A 22,076-nucleotide genomic window follows, 5' to 3' on the forward strand; every position below is an offset into this window, starting at 1 on the left:
CACCAAGAGCTGCAGCGGGGCCTCGGCCGCCGGGGACGCCGCCGCCGAGAGACGGCGCGCCGGGGAGCTGGCCGCCTCGGCCGGGAGCCTCACCGACGTGTGCGGGCGCCGCGGCCGGGAGCCGGAGGCGGGCAGGTACGGGGCTGCGCGGCGGGCCGAGGCGGGAGCGGCTCCCCGGAGCCGTGCGAGTGCGGTCCGTCCCCCGGGGGGTGGCGAGAGGCCCTGGCAGGTGCGCGGTCTGCACGGCCCGGAGGCGTCGGGCGAGGGGATTTCCAGCCCCCCGCTCTCCGCCTGGGGATGTCTGAAGGGTTTGGTAGATAAAGGTCGGAGTGGGACTCATGGGGAAGAGATGGTTGGGCTGGGTTTTTTTTAGGCTGGGCGCTGAGTTGGCTCGAGGAAGAGGGTTTGTGTGAATGAGCAGCATCCTGCCCTGTTTGATCACAGCCGAAGCCCTCGGAATTGCAGCTCGTGCCCATGCTGGGCTCTAGGCATGGTGCAAAAGTCCGGAGGGGCCATGGGGAAAAGCGTGCGTGTGCAAGGGGGCAGAAGGAACTGTGATACTGCAATAGCCCTTGCTTTGCTGAGGATGGAGGATATAGGACAGAGGATGCTGCAGGCTGAAGTGTGAGGTGTGTGTGCGCCTGTGGGTGCACACTCCTTCCCGGCAGGCAGGCACCGCAGGGGTCTCTCTCTTCCAAGGAGGGCTTGGGCCTCTCGGACCAGCTGCCGAGTGTTCATCTTTCAAACCAGGATCAGCAAGCATAGCCCAAGCCTAGGAGAGGCAGGCAGAGAAGGAATACATTGCTTTGGGAGGTGCATCTGGAAAGAGGGCTGCAGAGAAATGTCTAGGAGCAGAACTTGTGAAGTTTTGGGTTCTTAATTCACTGTGCTAACCTGTGCGAAGAAGTGGCTTCYGTAACTTGCGTTGCCCAGAGCAGCAGCAGCTCTTGGTTTAAGGTTTGACCATGCTGAGCCACTGCTTGGTGCCTCTGCCTGTTAGGCAGTGATTGTGGTTGAAGGTGAGTGTGTTATGGGGCAGTCTGCTGAGGGCTTGTGTACTGACTTGGATCTTGAGTGGCTGGCCAAGCCGAGCTCATTATCATCGGTTCAGAGGTACCTCTGCTGCTTGGTGCCCTGGGGACGCTGCAGGTGCTAGCTTGGTAAGGAAGTAGCACATCTGAAGAGTGGCCTTCAGAAACACTGAGGTACAACTGAAGACGCTTGTGATTCCTCCTGTTCTCCTCCGTGTTGCCGAATGATTTCCTGATGCTTGCCGGTATGATATTCAGGCTCAAACCTCAGCTGTGGTAGGCAGAACCCACTGCCCCTGTTTGCTCGGACAAGTTCTGCATTGCTGTGGAGTCTGTGCTCTCTCTCTTATTCCCCTCCATGCTTCACAGTAGGATGTGGCTGAAGAAAATGTTGGCAACCAGAAGCTGGCTCAGTTTTACTGTACAGAGGAGCCAGGTGCACTTGTTACAGAAGCTGGAGGGACTAATCCTGCGACTTCTGCATGGGGATGGTTGGGATGCAGAGCTCAAACTGTAGTATTTGCTGGGGCGCTTGCTTGGCTTGTATCTCTTCTTTGGCTACAGCTGGGCTTTGAAGCTCAGAAGCAACAGCCATAGCTTTCTTCCAGTGTGGGATTTCAAAGCTGTGCTTTGCCAACAGCTGTGGCCAGTGGCTCTTATTCTTTTGGCAGTTTGGTACAGCAACCATCACAGTAGGGCTCTTTTTGACTGGGCAAAGCTAGCAGGCGTGTTGTCTCCATCAGCAGCTGAGTGACCACAGAGCTTTGAACTGCTGCCTAAATTGAGCTGCCCTGTCTGGGACTGCCAGGACTTTCTATAGTAACTTTTTTTATCCTGTAGCTAGTGTTGAAAGTTGGCACAGACTTCTTGAGCCACTTAGAAAAGTGTGGTTTGGTTCAGTTGTACTGTACGTGTGAACTGTATTTTGAGCAAGTTCCCCTTAATCCCATCCCATCTGATTTATTCGTGCTGGTGGCACCCTGCAGACCCTCTTATTCCTTACCCTTCGTCCATAGACTCTGGGAGTCCTTGGCTGCTCTCCCTGTGCCAGCCTCATGTTAGAGACAAAAGGAGTGTGTTTCAGCAGAAGACGTCAATGGCTTGATACCAAGAGGAGAGGATGAAGTGCTGGCTCGTTGATCTGTTATCAGCTCCCCGGACTCTTGTGTCGGGATGGGTTTCAAGCTGGGCCTGTGCTGCAGAAACTTTCTCTACTGCTGTAGCATTTCCAGCAGAAGAAATATAATTCCTCACAGAGGAGGTGGCGGCAGGGTGAGTGTTTGAGGTCTATGAGASTATTTCTAGTCAGCCAGGAAGCAGCATTAAATAACTGAATGGGCTTTGAGTATCAGAGCCTAGCACTCTYCCAGCAGGGTTGATTGCCAGTGTAAGGCGTTTTGGATGGTATTCCTCTGCTTTCCCAGAGGGTAGCTGGAGATCTGTGATGAGTGAGCAGGAAACTTTCTGGAGGTTTGCTCCTGAGATACTGACCTTCGCTCAGGTGTGACCTGGAGCACTGGTTTGTGGTGACCGTGCACTTTGGCAGGCCAGAAGGTAGCTAGGCTGTAGTGGAGGCAAAGAAGCTGAAATTATTGCCCCCTTTGAAGTAGGGAATGACTTCTGAGATCAGGTAGCCTGAACTCCTGTGCTAACTTGCAGTGTCAGCTTACAGCCCTGGAGCTGGTCAATGCACTGAGTCTTAGCTAGTGTTAATGTGCTCCTGAGAGGAGGCTTRGTTTTGCATGTGGCATATTGAAGCTGTTTTATACTATGGCTTATGAGCTTCACTTGCCACAAATGACTAAATGTGCCTCAAATGGTAGAGAGTCAAGTTGTCTGTGATGACATAATATTTTGCTAATGTTCTTGTGACTTGTTCATTCCTTGTTCTTGTTGACAAGAGCAAGGAGCCGTCAGGATTTCACAGCATTGAAATAAGGTGACGTAAAATTGGCAGTTCTGTCTTGACAGATTTGGAGCAGAAAAGAACCATATTGCTGCCTGGGTTTTTCCTTTTGTTGGAGAATTTAATGGTCACTGCTGGTGGAAGTGCTGACCTTTCACGCTCCGGCACTGTGGAATTTTGCTGCACTAATTAGGCAGTATTTTAACAAAGGTTAGTTCAAGGTGCCTGATGCAGCAACTGTTGTGGTTCAGGGACCTCTTTGCTGCTTCCAGTTTCTTGAGTTCCCTCATGCTGAGGAGGTCTAGCTTATTTGAGCTGTGCTTTTGGTTTGGAGGGAGCGCTGCTCTTGTGCTGGGTGGGATAAAGGGTGCCTCGCAGTCGCCCTTGGCATCAGTTCTCTCTGCTGTCAGAAGGCTGCATGTTTCCTGCTGGCTCAGGAGACGTGACCTTGCTCTTGTCAGTGTGGAAGAGTGGTTTGGGCTGTAGGATGTCCACCCAAGCCTGCGGTTGAGCATGGACACTTCGCCTATCTGATGTGAGGGGGATATGAGATCTCCTTCTCTCTTCCTTTCCTCTCCCCCTTGCCCTAGTCCGGCAGCATGTTTAGTAGGTAGAGAATTGGGTATTTGCTTGGTCACCATTAGAAGACAGCCAAATCTTCAAGTCCCTCTGGTCATGGGTGTGTTGTGCAGCAACTCGACTCTCTGCCATGGTCTTTGTTAAACTTAATGCATTAAAATCACGCTAGCAGATGCTGTCCAATACTTTGCACTAGTCTTCATTGGTTGCCTGGAGAGAAAAGTTTTCCTTGCCTATACTGAGAACTCCAGGTGTGCTGCTGGCCCCTGTTAGTACAGTATAGATCTGGCATTCACAGCGGGTCAGCGCTGCGGCAGCTCGTGGCTGATAGGGTGGGTTACTGTCTCTCTTAGTGAGGGAAGGGTTCTCCAGTGAGCCCTTCAGAGCCARCTTTAGGGTTAACTAAAGGCTGTGCTTGCTTGGAGCTCTAGTGTCTGACTTGCAGCTGCCCGCTGCATTCTGACAGGCGGATGGGGAATGGTGCTCTCTCGGTCTGCACTGGGTGTTTATCTAGTGCAACTCTTCTTTTTTTAAACATTACCGAGAAGCAGAATTCTCTGTATTTGAAGTTGCTGCCCAGGCTTCCCACAGTGTTGTCAGTCCTTGAGGCAGCACAGTACAGCTTTGCCTCCTGCATGTAGCAAAAGTTAAAAAGGAAACCAACCCCATTATCTAAAATCAATAGCTGGGTTCTGCCGAGCTGCAAGAGACTTAGGCTGGAGCTAAATGTAGAGATACCAATGTGAGGCTTCTCCCCCCGGGCCTGAGTGTTGATATTTAAATATTGCATCACTGAAACTGCTTTTTTTTGAAGCCGTTTTTACCACAGAGCTGTTTAGGGTAATCAGAGGGAGAGGGGAAGGGGACAATGCAGGTTCAGGCACCAGCTGGGCAAACAGATCTGCACAGACACACCTGGGCTGCTTCTGCAGATCAGTTGCCAGATTGGTACCCAAGCCTTGTAAATGAGTTGCTCTGCCCAGTATTGATGACCTGACCTGCTGATGTTTTTTAACAAGCATCTCTGTTATCATATGTGTAAAGTACCACATAGCTAGTCTGTCTGGATGGMTGGATAAGACTTGCCTTAGAAGGTGTTAACAGGACATTTAAAATCATTGCTTTAGAATAAGTGAAGTCAGCTTGTTCTCTGACTGTGCAGAGTGCTGGTCTCTAAGGTGGTTGCCTCAGATACTGCTGACTTGGTGGGTAGCTGACCCTAAAATCCTTATTTGATAGAACTCAAGGGGTTCCCCACTGGCACTCTGTGCCRTATGAATCCTGTGCAGGATCTGTCCACGGTATTTGTGAATGGCGGTGTCCACGTATGGCTTTCTGTAGTGCTGCAGGGTTGTGCTCTTTTGATGCCGCAGTGTTCAGGTCCTGGTCACACTTAATTACTTATCCATGGTTTTCAGCATCATTTGGAGATGACTGCAGAACTTAAGGGCAGGAAGAGGAAGTATAAGAGTTTGGCGGAGATTGAGTTGTAAAGTGGGAGTTTCAATCCATGTGAATTATTTCTTGCTCTCACCCTGCTGCGGATGTGAGCTTGCTGGAAATGAGAAATCATAGAATTCTGTCAATGGCCATAAAACATTGGCATAAGTGTAGCTGTTTTGGTAACAGCAAAATGCCAGCAATTCTCTTTTCTGCGTGGTTTAGTGGGTAGGAACAAAACCTGTTACTAGATTATAAAGCTAGTTGATATTAGTCCAGAACTGTAATTCTGTGTGTGCACATGCAGCTGGTGCATGGTGGTGTTCTTCTGGGAACAAAACCCTCAAATAGGTGAGAGAGGCTTAAAATCAAAACACTTCCGAACATTTTAATGGAATTTTATATATCCAGATGATGAGTTTTCTCAATATTTTTCTTGTGAGCAAACTTACTGTATTAAATATTTTTTCACAGCTGTGTGACCCAATGAAGTTGCTGGAGTTGTTCAGATAGAAAGGAGAGAAGCATTTGCTGTTCCCCGTGGAAAGATTAGGGCACTCCCATCTGTTCTGTGCTCAAACAGGGCTTTATTGCATGGCAATATGAGACTGGAGCTCGGATTTCTTCTCCCTGTAGGTTGKCTAAATTGCATCTCTTCAGTGAAATCCTTCCAGAAAGGTGGGAGCCCTTGCTCCCAGCCAGTTTTATCTGGAACTTTGTCTGGGCTTCTTGGGAGGCTGCTTATAGAACGGGGTGGCTAAAGCACAAAACACAAAATGTGTTTAAGGTTTTGGCTCAAGCTTTTGCTGGGAGAAGGTTGGAGAGTAAGGAGGAAGTCTAAGAGGAACAGTGTCAGCCCTGTCAAATCCTGCTTGTAGTGGAAGTGGGCTGTTCTTCTAGACAGGAGTGGTTGTGGCCCTTGCTGTGATGGCAAGGGGTGAACAGAACTGGTCTCTGAGCTTGTGCCGATCTCTGGTACAGTCACTTGCCTGGATGAAGTGGGACCACTTCCCTTGGATAGCACAGCCAAGTTTGAATATTCAACTTGGAGTAACCTTGTCTGGCYGGGTACAGCCCTACAGACTAATACATCCGACGTTGGACTGGTCAGTGTTGGCATGGGCCTGTGCGAGGGACTGCAGGTACCCGAGAGACCTTCGCCAGAAGCTGTGGCACGCCGGAGAGCTGCTGTTACAYTCAGTTTTGTTCTTGCGCTCTCTTCTTATACGGAAGGGAGTTTCTGTCACCCCTGTGTTTCCTGCTCCCTGAAATGGGAACCCGGTGCCTTGCAGGGTTCTGCAAACCAACGTCTGAGCAGGCCGACTTGCTTCGGTAATGCGCCTTGTGTGAGGCTGGAGCCTCGCTAGACCGCAGAGTTTGGTTTTGTTTGAAACGGTTCATGGTCAGCATTTGCTGTACAAAAATACCTCTGCAGTTGGGTGGCCTATAAATAGGGCTTCTAGGTTTAAATAGTGGGCCAAGTCAGACAGCTTTTTTTTCTTCTTCTTCTTGTTTTCCATTGCAAGACCCTCTCTTGCAACCTGGCTTGTAGAGGAGAGGTCTGCTAGTGAGACTGGTTCCTGTTCTCACCTCAGCCATGGACTCAAGTCCTGGGGGACCCAGACTCTGTGCCTCAGTTACTAGCACTTTCTCTGCATAGATCTGTATGAAGCCCTTGGGAATTGTGCTAGGGAAGGTGCTGAAAGGAGTAGTTGATTTAGAGTGCGATGAGAGTGCAGGGCTAGCTGCAGYGTTGTGTAGAATTGGTATTTTGGAAAGGAAACTTCGCAGGTATTTCAGGTGTTAGAGTCCTCATCAGAGGTGAATTTTYAGCTGTTTCCCTCCATCTCAATGGCTCTAAGTTTAGCTTGCCTACCCTTCACCTGCATTCTGAAATGCTTTGGGGTGATGGTATCCTTCTCCAAACTCAGAGCGTGAGGGCATTTAATGTGCTTGCTCTAGGCACAACCCCTAATTGTGCAGGGATCTAACCTGTTTGTCTAAGGCGTTTGGCAATGTCTGATCTAGAGAAATAGTGTGATGTCTGTTGTGAAACAGCTTCTTGGCTCCAGTTACCATACTTGCTTGGGGTTTTTCTTTCCAAAGACTTTATTAATTACCTAGTTAGAGATTTGCTTAGTTGCAGGATTGAGACCAAGCTTTRCTGGTTGACTGTTCTCCTTAAGCCAAAACACTGCTCTAGGAATTGAATAAACATGCAGTGTTCAGCCGTCTCCGACTTCTGTAAATAATGGTGAAGACTCTCCCAGTCTGAGAAAATCAAATGATGTTTTCTTCTTTTGGGATGCGCTGGGTCTCCCCATCTCTCTTCACGATGTTTCTTTATTTTCAATAGGAAACACAGACTGACAAGAACTCAAAGTGCCTTTTCCCCGGTTGTTTTCAGCCCCCTCTTCACAGGTAAGAATGGGAAAGATTTACAATATGGAGTTTTGTTTTGCTCTGAAAAGGGCAATATATGCTTAATGACAGACAAATAACATGGCTCTTTCCTCCATGTGTAAACCAGGATCTCTGCGGATAGCTCTTTCACCTTGCTTGGCCTAAAACTCCCAAAAGAGCTGTAAAGAGCATGACTCTGCTTGATGTCAGCATTTTGCAATTTCTCCTGTTGAAATGCAAGTTTGAGTCGCGATCTTGGAGGCGAAGATCCTTCTTCTGTTCAGGGCTGTTTGTATCAAAGGGGTTCGAAAATCCCGTGTAGCACAAATGCAGTGCATGTGCTGGCCTCCTTTGGCTCGAAAGGAGGTGAGACCGAGCCGCGCTTCCCATGCGGACTGCGCACCACCATCAGCTATTCTGCCACGGTGTAACTGTGGGAATTAAAACATCTCTTGTGGAAGAGCACCTTCTTGTGCAGCCTTCGTTCCTCCTCTGCATGCTTCCCCTCTCTCCCCACTTCCTGTGGCTTTTTCTGTCCTTCCTTTTTCTGCTGCGGGGAAGTTGGCTGCTTTATAAATGGTGCAAGGGGGGAAGTCCTGCTTTACTCGCAGCTGAAAGAGTAGTGGCACGAAAAGGTTGCAGTCAGGCATCATGTGCCTGTTGTGTGCACTGCGTGTACTTGCAGTCAAAGCAGCCCTAGCCATAGGCTTGGGACTTGCTTGGGAGATTCCTGTCTTGAATATTCACTTGTGACCTTAGATTTCTTTTTTTTTTAATGCAAGTCTTATCGGTTACACAGTTTTGCGCAGCCTGTTACGAAAGCCAGATTCAAAACAAATAAATGTTAAGGATCTTATTTGCAGGGCAGAGGAATCGAAATATATTTGATTGCGTAGTGTTAGCAGTATTAGGAAAACCCAGCGGGTGGAGTTGAAAGCCACCTCTTGCTATTGGCTTAGGTGTTTGAAAGCTTGGAGAGCTTGGGGAAGGTGCTGGTGTGTTTTATATTCCTGAGCGAGGGTTCAAGCCCTCTCTTTGGAGAGCTGTGGAGGTTCTTGCTGAAAAGCGGCTGATGTTTCAAAGAAGTGACCTTCAAGGCAGAGCGTTCATTTGATTTGCCTGAAACCAGTAACTGAAAATTTCTCATTGGGGCCTACTGTTTCTTTTAGTTGTGTAGTTCTCTCAGCTCTTTCAGAGATGGTGTGATTTGGGAATGATTCAACTTTAGTGCTTTTTGTTCTCCCCTCCATTCTGATCTTGGATATCCCTTCAGCTGATGTCTTGATAGCGGAGTAGCATGCAGAGAACTTGTTCCTTGCATGATGTGACTGGCTTCCTGTAACTGTCATATGCGTTTATTTAGCAAATCAAAGCTGATTAAAGCAAAAGCTGCTACCACCACTTTGTCAGCTGTTGCTAGGGGAAGGGAGCATTTGCTGTGTGAGTGTAAAATCTGTAGTCCTTATGCCTGCTGGTGGTGATGGGGGTGGCTTATCCAGATGTGTGGGGTGCAAAGTATCTTTTCTTCAAAAAAGACTGCAGAGCAGAAGCTGAAGTTAATAACTTTCTGCTTTTAATTTGGGAGATTGATTTGACCAAATGTTAGAGTTTATCCTATTGACTATTTTTAAAATGACTTATGTCGATTTCTGCAAATCAATAGCAGTKCCCTCTTAGGAGCTTTTCATTTGCAGAAGACCATGGCCCATGCCAGCTTCCCTAAAGTGAATGTCTGAATTTTAATTGCTTTGGTTTGTTGTTGACTTCCCTATTCTTGTGTAGCAGAGGCCTTGTTGGTTTTTTTTTTTTTTTTTTTTCCCCACATAGCTGCTGTATAGGGAACTTCCCCAGACAGGCACCACCAAAGGGGGATAGAATTTGAAAGACTGGACCAGCTTGCACGGATTTCTTGGTGATTTGCTTTCAGATTAAGCATAAGGGCTGAGTGGGAGTAACAACGCTCTCCTTGGGAAGGCCATTCTAGCATTTCATGATCTCTYCTTGGGCATTTCTGAGGAGTGCTGTGTCCACTGAGCACCAAAACCTGCCATTTCAGCTCCTACTGAATTATTGCAACCCCTCTTAATCTTGTCATCTTTTGGTTTTGTTTGTACAAGATGAATGCATCCCAACCTACCTCACCATTTTTTTTAGGGTGGAGAAATAAGAGTGACTGTGCGTATGTGTGTGTGTTCACACCCATAAATCCCCCAGGGAGATGGTACCTCGGATGATAAACAACCCTAAATACCTTTTAACTTTGCTTATTAGTAGATAGGCTTTTTAAAAACAGAAGGAAGCTGAGTCAATATTGTCATGTGTAGTGCCTGGTAAATGCATCGTCAGGTACTTATCAAGAGATCGGGTGAAGCTGTGTTACAATATCTGGAGCAGAAGAGGAGCTACAGGCCCACAGGAATTGAAATCTAAGGCAGCAAATTTCATCGTCCTTGAGACCATAGTTTAGATGTTTGTAATGATTTGTTTTCAGTGCTGGTGGTTCATGAGTGCCTGGTTAGAGTAGACTGACTCTGGAGAAATGCCTTGGCTGTGGCAACACTGCTTAGCCCTCACTTCAAAACGTAGGTGTTTTCCTTTTGACTCTGTATTAGTCCAATACTGAGACTGATGCTTTAGCCTTGATTTGATGGCTTTATTTCTCTCGCATTATTTTAGTTTATCTTTAAACTTTTCTCCTTTTAAATTACCCATCATTCTTTGTGTCATTATTTTCCCCCAGCAGTATCCTGGCTCCAGAACCTTTAGACATAGGCATGCTCCAGCTATTTGATGTAAAAGCCTGTCCAGCTCCCTCATTAATTTTTAGAGATGGTACCCTCATGGCCTTTCGGGCAAAAGGTGTTTCTTTTTGATCGTTTAAGATATTTGTAGGCAAACGCCTTTTGGAATTAATAGGAGCACTATCTCAAAGCTTTTAGCACTAAGTGGTACCTACTGTTATGTATGTAGGCCTGGGAAACCAATTCCCAAGAATTATATGAGGTGCCACTCTTGTACATCACTGATAAGCTCTGCATGTCACATTAACTCGGTGGTGAAAAGGTCTTGCAGCCCCTTCCTCATCATATCCCCTTGATACTGGATTTAGTCTGGGTTCAGCAGCATGTATCAGTATTTATCATTTCCTTATGCCTGGCAGTTGGTTAGGGCCTGACCTTTGGGCTGCAGTAGCAGAGCTGATCAATATGTCAAAATTGGTGCAACAGAAAAATTCAATTTGAAAGCAGTTAATGAGGTGCCCTGGAGACCTTTGATCTGGGTGGAAACTGTCCTCCAGATCTCTTYAGGTTACAGCCCCTTCCCTTCCCCTCCCTCCCTGTGCTTGGCCTGTGCATGCGTTGGCGAAGGTGTGATTCTAACAGTCTTGCTCCACCAACCTGCAGGTGAAACAGTGTCACTAGTGGACGTGGACATCTCTCAGCGAGGACTGACCTCCCCCCACCCTCCGACTCCTCCACCTCCACCACGAAGAAGCCTCAGCCTGCTAGGTACTGTGCCATGCCTGTGTGGAGAGCTTGCTGTGGTGCTGTGTGCCAGTATGGGAATGTAGGAACTGCCTCTGGTTCCATGCTGAGGCGTAGGAGGAGAGTCTCGAGGGTCCCTGGCAGTGGACTTGCTGCCTGCTCATCTGACCTAGTAACACACCTGCTTGCCCTTCCCTGACAGAGGATTTCTTGCTGTTCATTGAAGGCTTCAGCATTTCTCTTAGATCAGCCAGGAGGGGAGGCTCGTGACAGAGCAACACGAGGAGGGACTTTAACATGCTGATTTCCTAGTGTGTCCTCTGCTACACCTGCCTTTGGAAACTTCCCTTCTTTCTAGCCACAGCCGAGTGAGGCCGGTTCCCTTCTGTGCTCTCTAGTTTGTGGAAGCAGAGGCTCCTTGGGAGGATAGCAGGAGCCTGGCTTAGCTGTTCTACATCCTTCTCTGGAGGAGGCTTCTCTCTGCCTGGGAGGAGTTTAGGAAGAGTAAAGTCAGCCTGAATAAACAGCACCTTAAACTGCACATGGCAGGGCAGCGTCATGTCTGTGAAATCTTCTGTCAATGCCTGTCTTGTGCTGCAAGCTGCATGCATCGGGATGCATGGGCTGGAAAGTTAACTTCTTGATTCTAGGAGTGCATGTGAGTATGTGTGTGTGCATGTAAGCCTCCAAGTAAACTGAAGATGAGCCAGTTTGAAGTGGCAACAGCTACCTGCTCTCAGAGAAGCTAGTGGAAGATCACGAGCTGTCAGAGAAAAGCTTCATCTTCCACTTTCCCAAGCAGCGCTAAGTGCTGGTTTGCTTGTGCCATGTTGTCGGGTGCTCGGCAGTGCAGAGCTTGCTCSCTTTCCTGTTTTCTGAATATCTCTTGCCTCTGTTCTCTTCTAGATGATATCAGTGGGACGCTGCCTACATCTGTCCTAGTGGGTCCGATGGGGTCCTCCCTGCAGTCTTTCCCTCTGCCTCCGCCTCCTCCACCCCATGCCCCAGGTCAGCTTAGCTGTAGCAGCAAGGCTCCAGTTTTTCCCTTCAGGGATCTGGAGTTATGTTTTTTTTTCTTGGTAAACTTCAAGGCTGCACTTAAGGCTTTAAGAGCAACAGTGCTGCCACCTTTGCCTGCTTCTAGTCATGCAGTCCTACTCACCTTGTTAAATGCTCCCTTACAGTTGTCAGGGCTCTGGTTTCTTGACCTGAGTGCATTGCCTTTTTTTCCGTGTGGTGTGGCTCTTTTTGTTGCCCCCAGTAGCTTTGCTGAAGCTTGTAATCACATTAGTTTTATCCTCAATTCAGCATCTCCCGTTTTCTCTGGTTCCTCCTGGGTTCAGCAGAATTACAGCCCAACCTGGTCCTGGCTGCAGGCTGGCCTGTGTGACTTGCGAGGTGTTGGAGCAGGGTTTAGTGGAGGACCCCAAGCTTTGACAGCCAGCCTATTATGCAGTCCAAATAAATGGTACATGAGGTTGTTTCCTATCCTTCAGGACCCAAATGATTTTAATTACCCCTTTTTTAGGATCTAAGATATTGGCATATACTTTAATTCCTTTCAGTCAGTGCTACCTGGCACTTCCCTCCAAGCTGACATAAAGAAATAGCAGGTGAAGGCACTAAATTAGTCACCTTGGAAGAACCAGGTAGTGATGCCCACAGTGTCCCTCACAAGGACACCACCCTTCAGTCAGTCCAGGTTCCTCTTTCACATTGCAGCTCTGCTACTTCTGCCCTGACCTCTAGAGCTGAGGATGTACTGGGGGGGACAGGGGCAGTTTATTCTTTGGATTAGCTTTTGATCAGTGACCATGGCACGGCCTGTCTCTCCCTCTGCAGATGCATTTCCACGGATTGTCCCCCTCAGGCCGGTAGAGGTGGTGCACAGCCAGCCCACCCCACACCTGCAGTGTCCACTCTACCGCCCAGACTCAAGCAGCTTCGCAGCCAGCTTGCGAGAGCTGGAAAAGGTAATGTTAACATAGTGGTGTGGCAGCAGGACAGGACCTTAGCAGGAAGATGTGCCCTATTAGGCTGCAGGTGTAGGCTCTGCTTTTTGGGACTGATGCTCCCATGTCCGTAAAAGAGATCATAAGATTAGGATAGGACAAAAAAAAMCCTCTGGTTTTCTCCCAGCAAGGTCTTTGCTGGTGAGCCCACGAAAGCATTTTGGTGTGCATGGGAAGGAGTGTCAGTGTCAGGCATTCTAGTAGCCCTTATGGTACGGGATGTGATGGCACCCTGATCCAGGAGCAGTGAGTCCTAATCATCCATATTCCTGGGTGAATACAACCACTCTTTGACCCTTAAGGTGAATTAATGATGAGCAAATTGTATTGAGTCTCTGGCTGCTGCTAAAATCCTTTTCGCTAGTAGTCCAGTGGCATTCTGACCGTTTCTTTCTTTTGGTAGTGTGGCTGGTACTGGGGGCCAATGAACTGGGAAGATGCAGAGATGAAGCTGAAGGGGAAGCCAGATGGGTCCTTTTTGGTCCGAGACAGTTCTGACCCCCGTTACATCCTGAGCCTGAGCTTTCGATCACAGGGCATCACCCATCACACCCGAATGGAGCACTACAGAGGTAAGAGCCGCGGGGAGTTCTTGGGAATGCTGCTGACAACCAGGAGCCTATGGCTATAGTCCAGTCTGATCTCTAGGGCCTAAAACAGTGCTCTGGGCACAGATGTGGCGGAAAAGGGGGAGCAACAGTAATATGTCTTTGCTTTTGTGCTGAGTTCTGCAAGAGGCCTTAGAACCTGTACTTCAGTTTTTAATGCCTCAGGCAGCATAAATTTATGTTTATAAACTCTATTTATAACTCTGAAAAACTGGCCAGTACAAGAGTTCTGTGTGCCTGTCTTCATGCCTTGCTTTGGAAAACTGGACTCAAAATGATGACAAGGTTTCTGAGATCCTGCTGTACATCGCCTCTCAATCCTGCAAGGCCCATCATTTGTAGTTGTCAGTGATTCCCAAAATGAAACTCGTTTTCCTGTGAAATGAGAAGAGGTCTCTTGATGTGATGCCTTGTCATCTCGCTTTGTTCTTCCACTGAACACTGTCCAAGAGATGCTCAGCAGTGGCACCAGCTGTGCTACGTCCCAGGCTGAGGTTTTGGTTCCACTGTTGTGGGCTTTTTATTCTGAGAACTCCTTGCATGTTACTTGCACGCTTTTTTCCTGCTGTGCTCAGCCTCTCACATGGGCTACTTCTCACCTCGCCCACATACTTTTTCTGCTCATTTTCAGATGTGGTTTTCTATACCAAACGCTTGTTCAGACAGCTGCCCTGAGGCTGAGTAAAATGCCCAAGAGGCTTAATGCACCAGGAGAGGGTATTATCAAGACTCTTGCAGCTGCCTTGTAACCAGTGGGCAGACTTTAGTAATAGGTGCCTGCATAGCACTGTCATTAAATGTGCCTGCAAATAATGGGTTCCAAGGCTTCCCAGCCAATCTGCTGGAGAAACCAGTGGTTTGCAACCTTTTTGAGCAAAGCTCACCTTTTTTCACCTTTTTGCCCTTGCCCTAGGGATACTACTGTTGTCTTCCCCTCCCGCCCTGTGAGCATTGCTGGTGTAGAGCTAATAAACCTGGCAGTGCTTCTGGTCTTGAGCCCCTCTGATAGAATTAATGCTGGTGCATTTTTCCAGTCTGTCTAGAGCTGTTCCCCTGTCCCTCACCATTGCATAAGAGGGAAGGATATTTTCATCCCCCTGTCCTTATAGAAATTCCAAGAAGCACTTCCAGCTCAAGGAGATCTGAAGCTGTTTGTACAGTGGATATTCTCTTTCATAACTGAGTTTTGGAACAAACTTCCTTTGCTGCTGCTCAGGTTTCTTATTTTAGATGTGGGGTACTTCCACTCCAGGAGCTTCTCTCTGCCCAAATGGCCTGTTAGCCACATGTCCTTCCTCCTCTGTATTTTTGGATGCACAGGTTGAAAGTTGGTGCTGCCACCTTCCCTAGAGCAGCATTCCYGGTCATGACAGTGAATCAAGGACTTCATTCTTGGATCCAGCACTTTGGTCTGTGTTGGTAGTTCTGTGCTCCCACCTAGCACTGGCTGCCTCCTGCTGAATGTGCTACAGCAGAGTGGAAAACTGCAGAGCTGGGCACTTTGATCAACCAATGAAGATGACAAATGGTGGGGCTAGGGGAGTGGTAAATAGATAAATGCTTGACCTTCAGGTTTCAGGTAGATCAGAGTCAGAAACTAGGACTTCTTTACTGTCTTTTTTAGGAAAGCTGAGTAGGCAGGTTAGGGAGAGGAGAGGGATGTTCATGCAGTAACGTTACCACCCTGTAGTGATTGTCTATTGAGTCCTTAAGAGTGGCCGGTAGATGCATTCAGATCTGAGGTCAGTGGTCCCTGGGAAGAATTGCTTATTTTTCTTTGCTTTCTGATCCTGAATGTTTAGCGGGTGTTAAACAGATCATTGTTCCCAAACCGGTCCATGGTGGGAGTGAGAGGTACCTTTCCCAGTAGAGCCTGCTGACTGGGGGGGTGAAGAAGTGCAGATTAAATTTTGTGGGCTGTATGTGGCCCCTCTAGTGCTGATTGTTATCCATACTGTAGAAAGCCATGAGCTCTGGACATCTTACAGAGCTGTCTTTTAGTTTTTCCTGTAACAGGTTGGTGCTGCAGAGGCTGTGACGCTGCTGGGGGAGCTGCTCAGCCGAAAAGTCCCAGGGCTCACTTACCTGTTGGGTACTTCTGATTTGGTTATGCCTGCTCCTTAGCATGAGGCTTTACATGGATGGAGAGTGTTTTCAAGGTCACTCTGCTGCCTTTCTGGCTTTGAGTTGCAGTACTTAGGCAGATGAGTTATGCAACACGCCTGCTGCTGGAATCTGCCCCCTCGGCAGGCTTGGAGCTTGCGTCTGGCTGCCTGAGAGGCTCCATCCTAATTGTAGTCCTTGGTTTCTGGTTTGCTCCTCCTGGTGAAGCTGTGTTCTGTGGTGGCTCTCGTCAGAGTGCTGCCAGATCTCCTCGGAAGATCCTGTGTCACGAGGGTCATTCTTGACTCAGGCCATGTTTTGCAGATAGAAGGGGAGATAGAGGGGGGCAGGGGGGACACAGGTAGCATTTTGGCAAGCAGGGGAATAAATAGGGCTGCTTGCTAGTGCAGAGAGGGGGGGGTCTGGCTGCAGCACAGAAATTGTGAGCATAGTCTGACTTGAGGCTTAAACTTATTTAGAGGTCTCTAAACAGGTTAGAGAGCCTGCTTTCCCTGTGTTGCCTCTCTCCAGTTTCACTGTTTGCTGCTTAAGCTTAATGCGTACGTTGTGTCAAGTGGCAGTGTAGGGGAGGATCATGTTGGTGTTTCTTGATCCCTGGTTCTAGCTTGAGAGTAATTTGAATTAAGGCAGTTGAAACAGTCTGCAAGAACATGGGGCTACTCCCATAGCTGCCCTGAAGTAAATGTGCTTCTCTACAGCAGTAGGACTGGCAGAAGAGGGCTTCAGCACTTGAACCCCTGCTTAAGTACCTGTCCGTGTGGGCTTAACTTCTCTGATGCGCTAACTTTCTTTGAGAGGGATGTTGATRCGTTACTGCAGAGGAGCAGGTGTATTTGTTCCTACTGTGCTGAAATGCGTTTCAGTCRTTTACAGCAAGCAGCAGTCATTGCAGGCTGGTTACATATTCAGGCAAGCATGACTTGCAGCTATGCTTGGGTTATGGTCGTCATGCTGTCATGTCTTTCGGACTCTCCTTAGCTCTTGGAGAGCACCAGTTCCAGTGGAACAGCATCTTTGCTAGTGGATGCCACTGGTGTTTCTTTAGTGCCCTGCCTTGYTCCAGCCTTATAAGGAACAGTTGTCAGCCTCAGGTGTTCCAGCTGGGGTGCTGCTCTGCTGGTGGCGGTCACCTGCTCTTTGAGAACATAAGCCAGTAACTCATGACAAATGTCTCCTCTTGCCACCAGTGCTCCTGTAATGTGAARTCCTTTCTGTTCTGTTGCAAGGGACCTTCAGTCTGTGGTGCCATCCCAAATTTGAAGACCGCTGCCAGTCTGTGGTGGAGTTCATAAAGAGAGCAATCATGCACTCAAAAAATGGGAAATTTCTTTACTTCCTCCGATCCAGGGTTCCAGGTGAGTCTTGTGCTCTGAGTCTGTGATGTTTGCTGCTCTGTGATTAGCTGCTGATGTGTCCTAAAGGCCTGTTTAATGTGGCATTGGTCTGCTGCTCTCAAGTCAATGTCATGGTAAGCATCCTTGCCCATTGACCTTTTAATGTGATCCTGAGAAGCAGCACTCTCGCTTGGCAGCTGCATCAAATATTGYATTGTTAAGGAGACTTCCTGAACCTTTCTTTTCAGGAGTATAGAAACATGATACCATCTAACACCGCAACTAATGGAGCTATAAACTGCAGGCTGGAAAGTTACCTCCTCAACAAGCAATTATCTCATTGCTAAAACTCAGCTTTCTTCCCTCCCCCAGTCTCAGTACTGCTTTTCTTACAAACCATTCCATGCTTTGCAGTTTCCCAGTTATTCCTTTGCTGAAACCCACCTGGGGCTGTTGAGGGGAGAGATATTAAATGGAGTRTATGTGTGGGAGAATTTCCAAGTGGTGAGCTAAATGTGAGCCTCAAGCAATAGATACTATAGATTCAGAGTCCCTGGGGGGACCGTGGTGCCAGAGTACATCAACAGGCAGGTGCTTGCAAGCCAGGAGGGAGTGTAAGTGAAGCTTTGTTGAAGCATGTTTGATTGTATGCTGTTGGAATTGCAGGATGCTTGTTTCCCCATCCATCAGTCCAGTTCCTTAAATGGGCTCRCATCTCCCTCCTGCTTAATCCAGTCTGGCAACTGGACAGTGTCTTCTGTATCTAAACTATTCTGTTTCTGGCTCATCCTTCTTTATGCATCTGAAAGCTAAYTGAAATATCCAACATGCAAGAGAGGGAAGAGACTTGAGAGAAAACAACAGTGGGGAACACAAGTTGGAATGAGGGAAAAGGGTGATGCTTGGGAAGAAAAGAACAGAGGAGAAACTGGAACACTGCTGTGGTAAAACAGGTCATGGCAAAGAGCCTGAAACAGAGAGGGGCAGTATTGCAAAGAGTGTGAAGCTTCCTGCAGTAAATCTGCAAGTGAAATTATAATAAACTTGCTGCCTGTCCTTACTGTCATTGCATCTGCAGGCCCTGATGGTGGTGGTGATAACCTCTTAATGGCACTRTAGCATGCCTACATGGAGATGATCAACTCCCAAAGAGTTTCCAGCCTAAAGAGACTGAAGGGGAGGAGAGATGTGATATTCCCTCTTATCGAGCTGAGGCTCAAGGCCTGCTCTGACTTGCTTAGTGACGCCTGCAGAGCTTACAGCAGAGCTGGAATTTTAGCTCAGATTTGTTCAGTGTTGCCCCCTGCTGCAGAGTTTGCCCATAACTGCAATGCTGATTTATAACACGGTCATGCTTTGGTGGGAGGAGAGAACTGTAAAGATAGTTTTGCAATGTACCTTGCCTCATAAAAATCCTTGGAACTTAAGCATTAAAGATACTTTACCTTCCTGATCCTGAGATCTCCTCCCCTCAGGAATAGGGCTTTGCAGACTTTGTAGAACTCCAGGCAAATATCTTAGTGAAAAGGACTTGCTCTAAAAAGCATATTCCAAAAAGAAAAAATCCCCGCCAAGCAATGTTGCACACCTGCTGAGGAGTCACTTGCTGCCTGGCTCTGGTCCCCTCTGTAAACTGTCAGCTGTGCTGCTGTCTCCAGATCCTGTGCCTCTCCACTGGGGTGCAGCACTGGACCTGGGTGCTCCTTACAGCTGCCCTGCCTTGATCCTTGAAAAACAGTATCATATTGATGCCCAGTCTTTAGAGGGAGAATATTTAGGATCTGCATCTCCCCAGTGTGTTTGTTAGTGCTCTTTTCCTCCTGAAATGTTAACTGCTCCTCGGAGGAGAGGGGATGTTTGTAGCATGCAGCTGGCTGCTGGCACTCAGGCATGTGGCTAGCACAGTATGCAGAACTCGTGCTGCGTCCCTGTAGTTGCTGGCTGAGCTCCCAGAGGCTAATTCCTTTTTGGTAGGAGAATAAGGGTAGGGGGGGTTCAGCCTTCAATTGATTCCTGTTCTTTGCTTTCTCAAAAGCTGGCTCACAGCTTCCTGAGCTGCCTGGAGCAGTTTTGAGCCCATCTTAGTGTGAAGAGCTTTCCCTTTTCTCCTTTCACTCCATTGCCTTCAGAGACAAGCCAGCAGGAGGGGGTTAGAGTGTAACTAGCTCTGAATCCTTCTGTAAAGACAGATAAAACCTTGTGCTGTGAATGAACCCAGCTCCCAAAGATCCTTTCCAGTGCTCCTGCTGACCTCTTGGTTCTGTGGGCTTGATTGTTGCTCTTAACTTTGGGGGAGGAGGAGATTGTGGGGAGGGGGGACAGCTGTGTGCAACTTGCTTTCAGCCGTGCAAGGTTGCTCTCTGCATGGGGAGCTGGCTTGACGGAAACTCCTCCTGCCTCTGCCTTTGTGCCCAGCCTCGTGACCCCACGAATGAGCAATTCTTGCACAGCTTGAGCTTGACCAAATCCCCCTGCTTTTTAATGCCTTGATAGAACTACCCAAAGGGTTAGGCAGAGCAAAGCTTCTGTGCCAGTCATGCTGCCTTCCTTTTCCCTTTTACTTCTCCATCCTTGAAATCTGATGGCTTTCAAAGGCCTATTGCTTCTCAGTGTAAAGTGATGCTTCGTCTACTAATCCTGGGAGAGGGAGGTGTTCAGGAGCTTGCAGTGTCCCAGAATGTGCTGTGCCACTGGCAGCCACAGTCACTGTTTTGCATTAGTTGGCGGGAAGTGTCGTTTGCTTGTGAGGAAGGCTGGAGAGACTTTTGCAGTCAAAGGGGGATCGCCCAAGGAAAGCTTGGCTAGCCATTTCCAAGCAACTTCAAAACAATGGGCTTCTGGGAAGATTTTCTGCCATCTAGATGCAGTTTCGCAGGCGCTCTGGTTAGCAAAAGCCACCTTTTCTTTGTGAATTTGTAGTGGTTTGATTTGTTTCTAATATAACACACTCTGTTCTCCAATGTTGCTTTTTTTTTTTTAAGGTCTCCCACCAACACCTGTCCAACTCCTGTATCCAGTCTCCAGGTTCAGCAATGTCAAATCCCTTCAGCACCTTTGCCGCTTCCGGATCAGGCAGTTAGTTCGCATAGACCACATCCCAGAACTCCCCCTGCCCAAGTAAGTCTCCAGGGCTGGACTGGGAATGCCTCTCTTTGGATTCCTCTCTGACATTCACCACAGCAGGCAGCGAGGAAAAAAATCTATATCAGTAGCAAAGGCACCAAAGGCTCTGGGAAGGAGTAGTTGGCTTTAGGGACACAGCAGCAGCTGAGCAGACAGGAGGGGTGACCAGCTCAGGCACGAGGTGTTGTCCGTCAATGGCACAGCCTTAGGAGTGCAGATTCCTGTTTGGCGACTGCGCTGGATGGGCTGCAGGGGAAGAGTCTGGTTAGAGGTTGGTTTGGTTGTGGCTTATTTTTAAAGTGTGTGTCTACCTTTCTCAGGCCTCTGATCTCCTACATTCGGAAGTTCTATTATTATGACCCCCAGGAAGAGGTGTATCTGTCGTTGAAGGAAGCTCAACTGATCTCCAAACAGAAGCAGGAGACTGAATCCTCRACGTAGCAAGGCTGCCTCTCCCGTCTTGTTGCTGTCACTGATGGTAAGTGTGTGCTGCTGGTCCATGCGCTATTGGGTGGAAATCGGTCTGTTCCGTCTGATTGCAAAGGAAACATTATCCTAGCTAAAAGGACAGGGCTTCTGCCATGTCCTTGTGCTTATTTGGTACCTGCACAGGCCTGTGTTCCTCAGAGGGAGCTTTGCTCTTGTGCCAAACCAGCTCTAGTTTGGGTTAGATTCTGTTCCATCAAGTGGGCTGTTTGATCTCTATCTTCTCTCTCCCACTAGGAATTTGATTGTTGCCATCCTGTAGCCCAAGTCAGGCTGTGGTGGGAACAAAGCACACGAAAGTGAAGCCTGCTTCTGCGGTGTGACTTCTGCTCTCAAGCTCTTTTGTATACAGAAGAGGGTTCAAGACTCCTAAGAAGCACAGCAGAACAGGAACAAGAGCCTCAGCTCCTGGCTGAGGGAGAGGAGTCTCAGGAGACAGCTGAGCCCAGCTCATGGACTCCTTGCAGAACAAAGAATGTCATGGCACTATTTACGATTTTTTGAAAGTTTTATTTTTGATGTCTTCATTTTTTTTGTTTATTTTCAGCATGGGAAATATTGTCTTATGATCAGCTGAATTTTATTATCCTCCCTTGGAAACTTCAAGGTGGGGGGAAAGAARGAGAGAGAGAGAAGGGGACTCTCTAGGAAGATCATCTGCTCCAGGCATTATGGTAAGACTGTCCTTTGGCTCTCACCAAAAGGAGATGCAGCCAGAGGGCTGCTTCAGAGGCAGACTGAGCCAGATTCATGTGCAGCTATGTAGAATAACCTCTGGGGAATATGGAGCCCTGAACAGTGTGCAGCTGTACAGCTGCCCTGCTTTCTAGGATTTGGGAGACAAGGGCCAAATTGAGTCTTGGGCAGCTGAGTTTTGCAACTGGGTTTGCAGGGTGGTCCTGTATGCCTATGTGAGTTAGGTCCAAGGAAGGAAGAGCATATGAGCCATTCGAATGTCCTGGAGCCTTCTGCCAAATGGTGTGGTTGCTGCTGCACTGGGGAGCAAAGGGTGCTCTTTTGAAGAAGCATCGTTCCACTTAGCAAACACTGGAAGATTTTGCTGAAGAGCTGCAAGCTGAAGTTGCTCAGAATTTCTGTAATAAGTGGAAGGTGGCAAAGCTGTTACTGTAACCATTGCTGCAGTCCATGGACCAAAGGTACTTGCTGAAGTAATTTCAGTCTTGCAAAGCTTTGGGACATGCTCTTTTAACCTTTCTGCTGGCTCTCTCCTGAAGCTGTGAATGAAGTGGGTGGTTGAGGTGTGAAGGATCTTGATCTGTAGTTGTTGGGCATTAAGAGGCATCTTTGGCATGACTCAGAGCAAGAAGCAGATAACTGAGGATACTTCTGGGATGGCATTTGATCTCTCCGCAAGCTTGCTTGCAGTCTCCTCCTCTCCCTGGGATGCCCGTGGAAACACAGAAACAGTAAAAAGAGAAATGATAGCTCTTACTGCATTTTTGGGCTTGGCACTGGCTGTAATACCCATGGCCCTTAGCATCCTATCTGCTGTTTCATCCACTGCAGCAGCTGCGAAGAGTTTGC

At 48.1% G+C, this 22,076-nt stretch overlaps 1 protein-coding gene across 1 annotated transcript in view; it reads left to right on the forward strand.

Annotated features, from left to right (window-relative positions):
- Positions 1–21,020, forward strand: part of SOCS7 (suppressor of cytokine signaling 7) — a 22,262-nt gene extending 1,242 nt beyond the window's left edge. The window contains exons 2-11 of the mRNA XM_026072929.1: positions 8–135; positions 7,313–7,377; positions 10,764–10,868; positions 11,751–11,852; positions 12,687–12,817; positions 13,260–13,428; positions 16,815–16,943; positions 19,904–20,039; positions 20,366–20,523; positions 20,769–21,020. Coding sequence (XP_025928714.1) covers positions 8–135; positions 7,313–7,377; positions 10,764–10,868; positions 11,751–11,852; positions 12,687–12,817; positions 13,260–13,428; positions 16,815–16,943; positions 19,904–20,039; positions 20,366–20,486 — 1,086 coding nt within the window. The 3' untranslated portion in view covers positions 20,487–20,523; positions 20,769–21,020. The remainder of the gene's footprint in view (positions 1–7; positions 136–7,312; positions 7,378–10,763; positions 10,869–11,750; positions 11,853–12,686; positions 12,818–13,259; positions 13,429–16,814; positions 16,944–19,903; positions 20,040–20,365; positions 20,524–20,768) is intronic.
- Positions 21,021–22,076: the final 1,056 nt, after the last annotated feature.

Source organism: Apteryx rowi, unplaced genomic scaffold (assembly GCF_003343035.1).
Source record: "Apteryx rowi isolate R43461 unplaced genomic scaffold, aptRow1 scaffold_354, whole genome shotgun sequence".
Taxonomy (NCBI): Eukaryota; Metazoa; Chordata; class Aves; order Apterygiformes; family Apterygidae; genus Apteryx; species Apteryx rowi.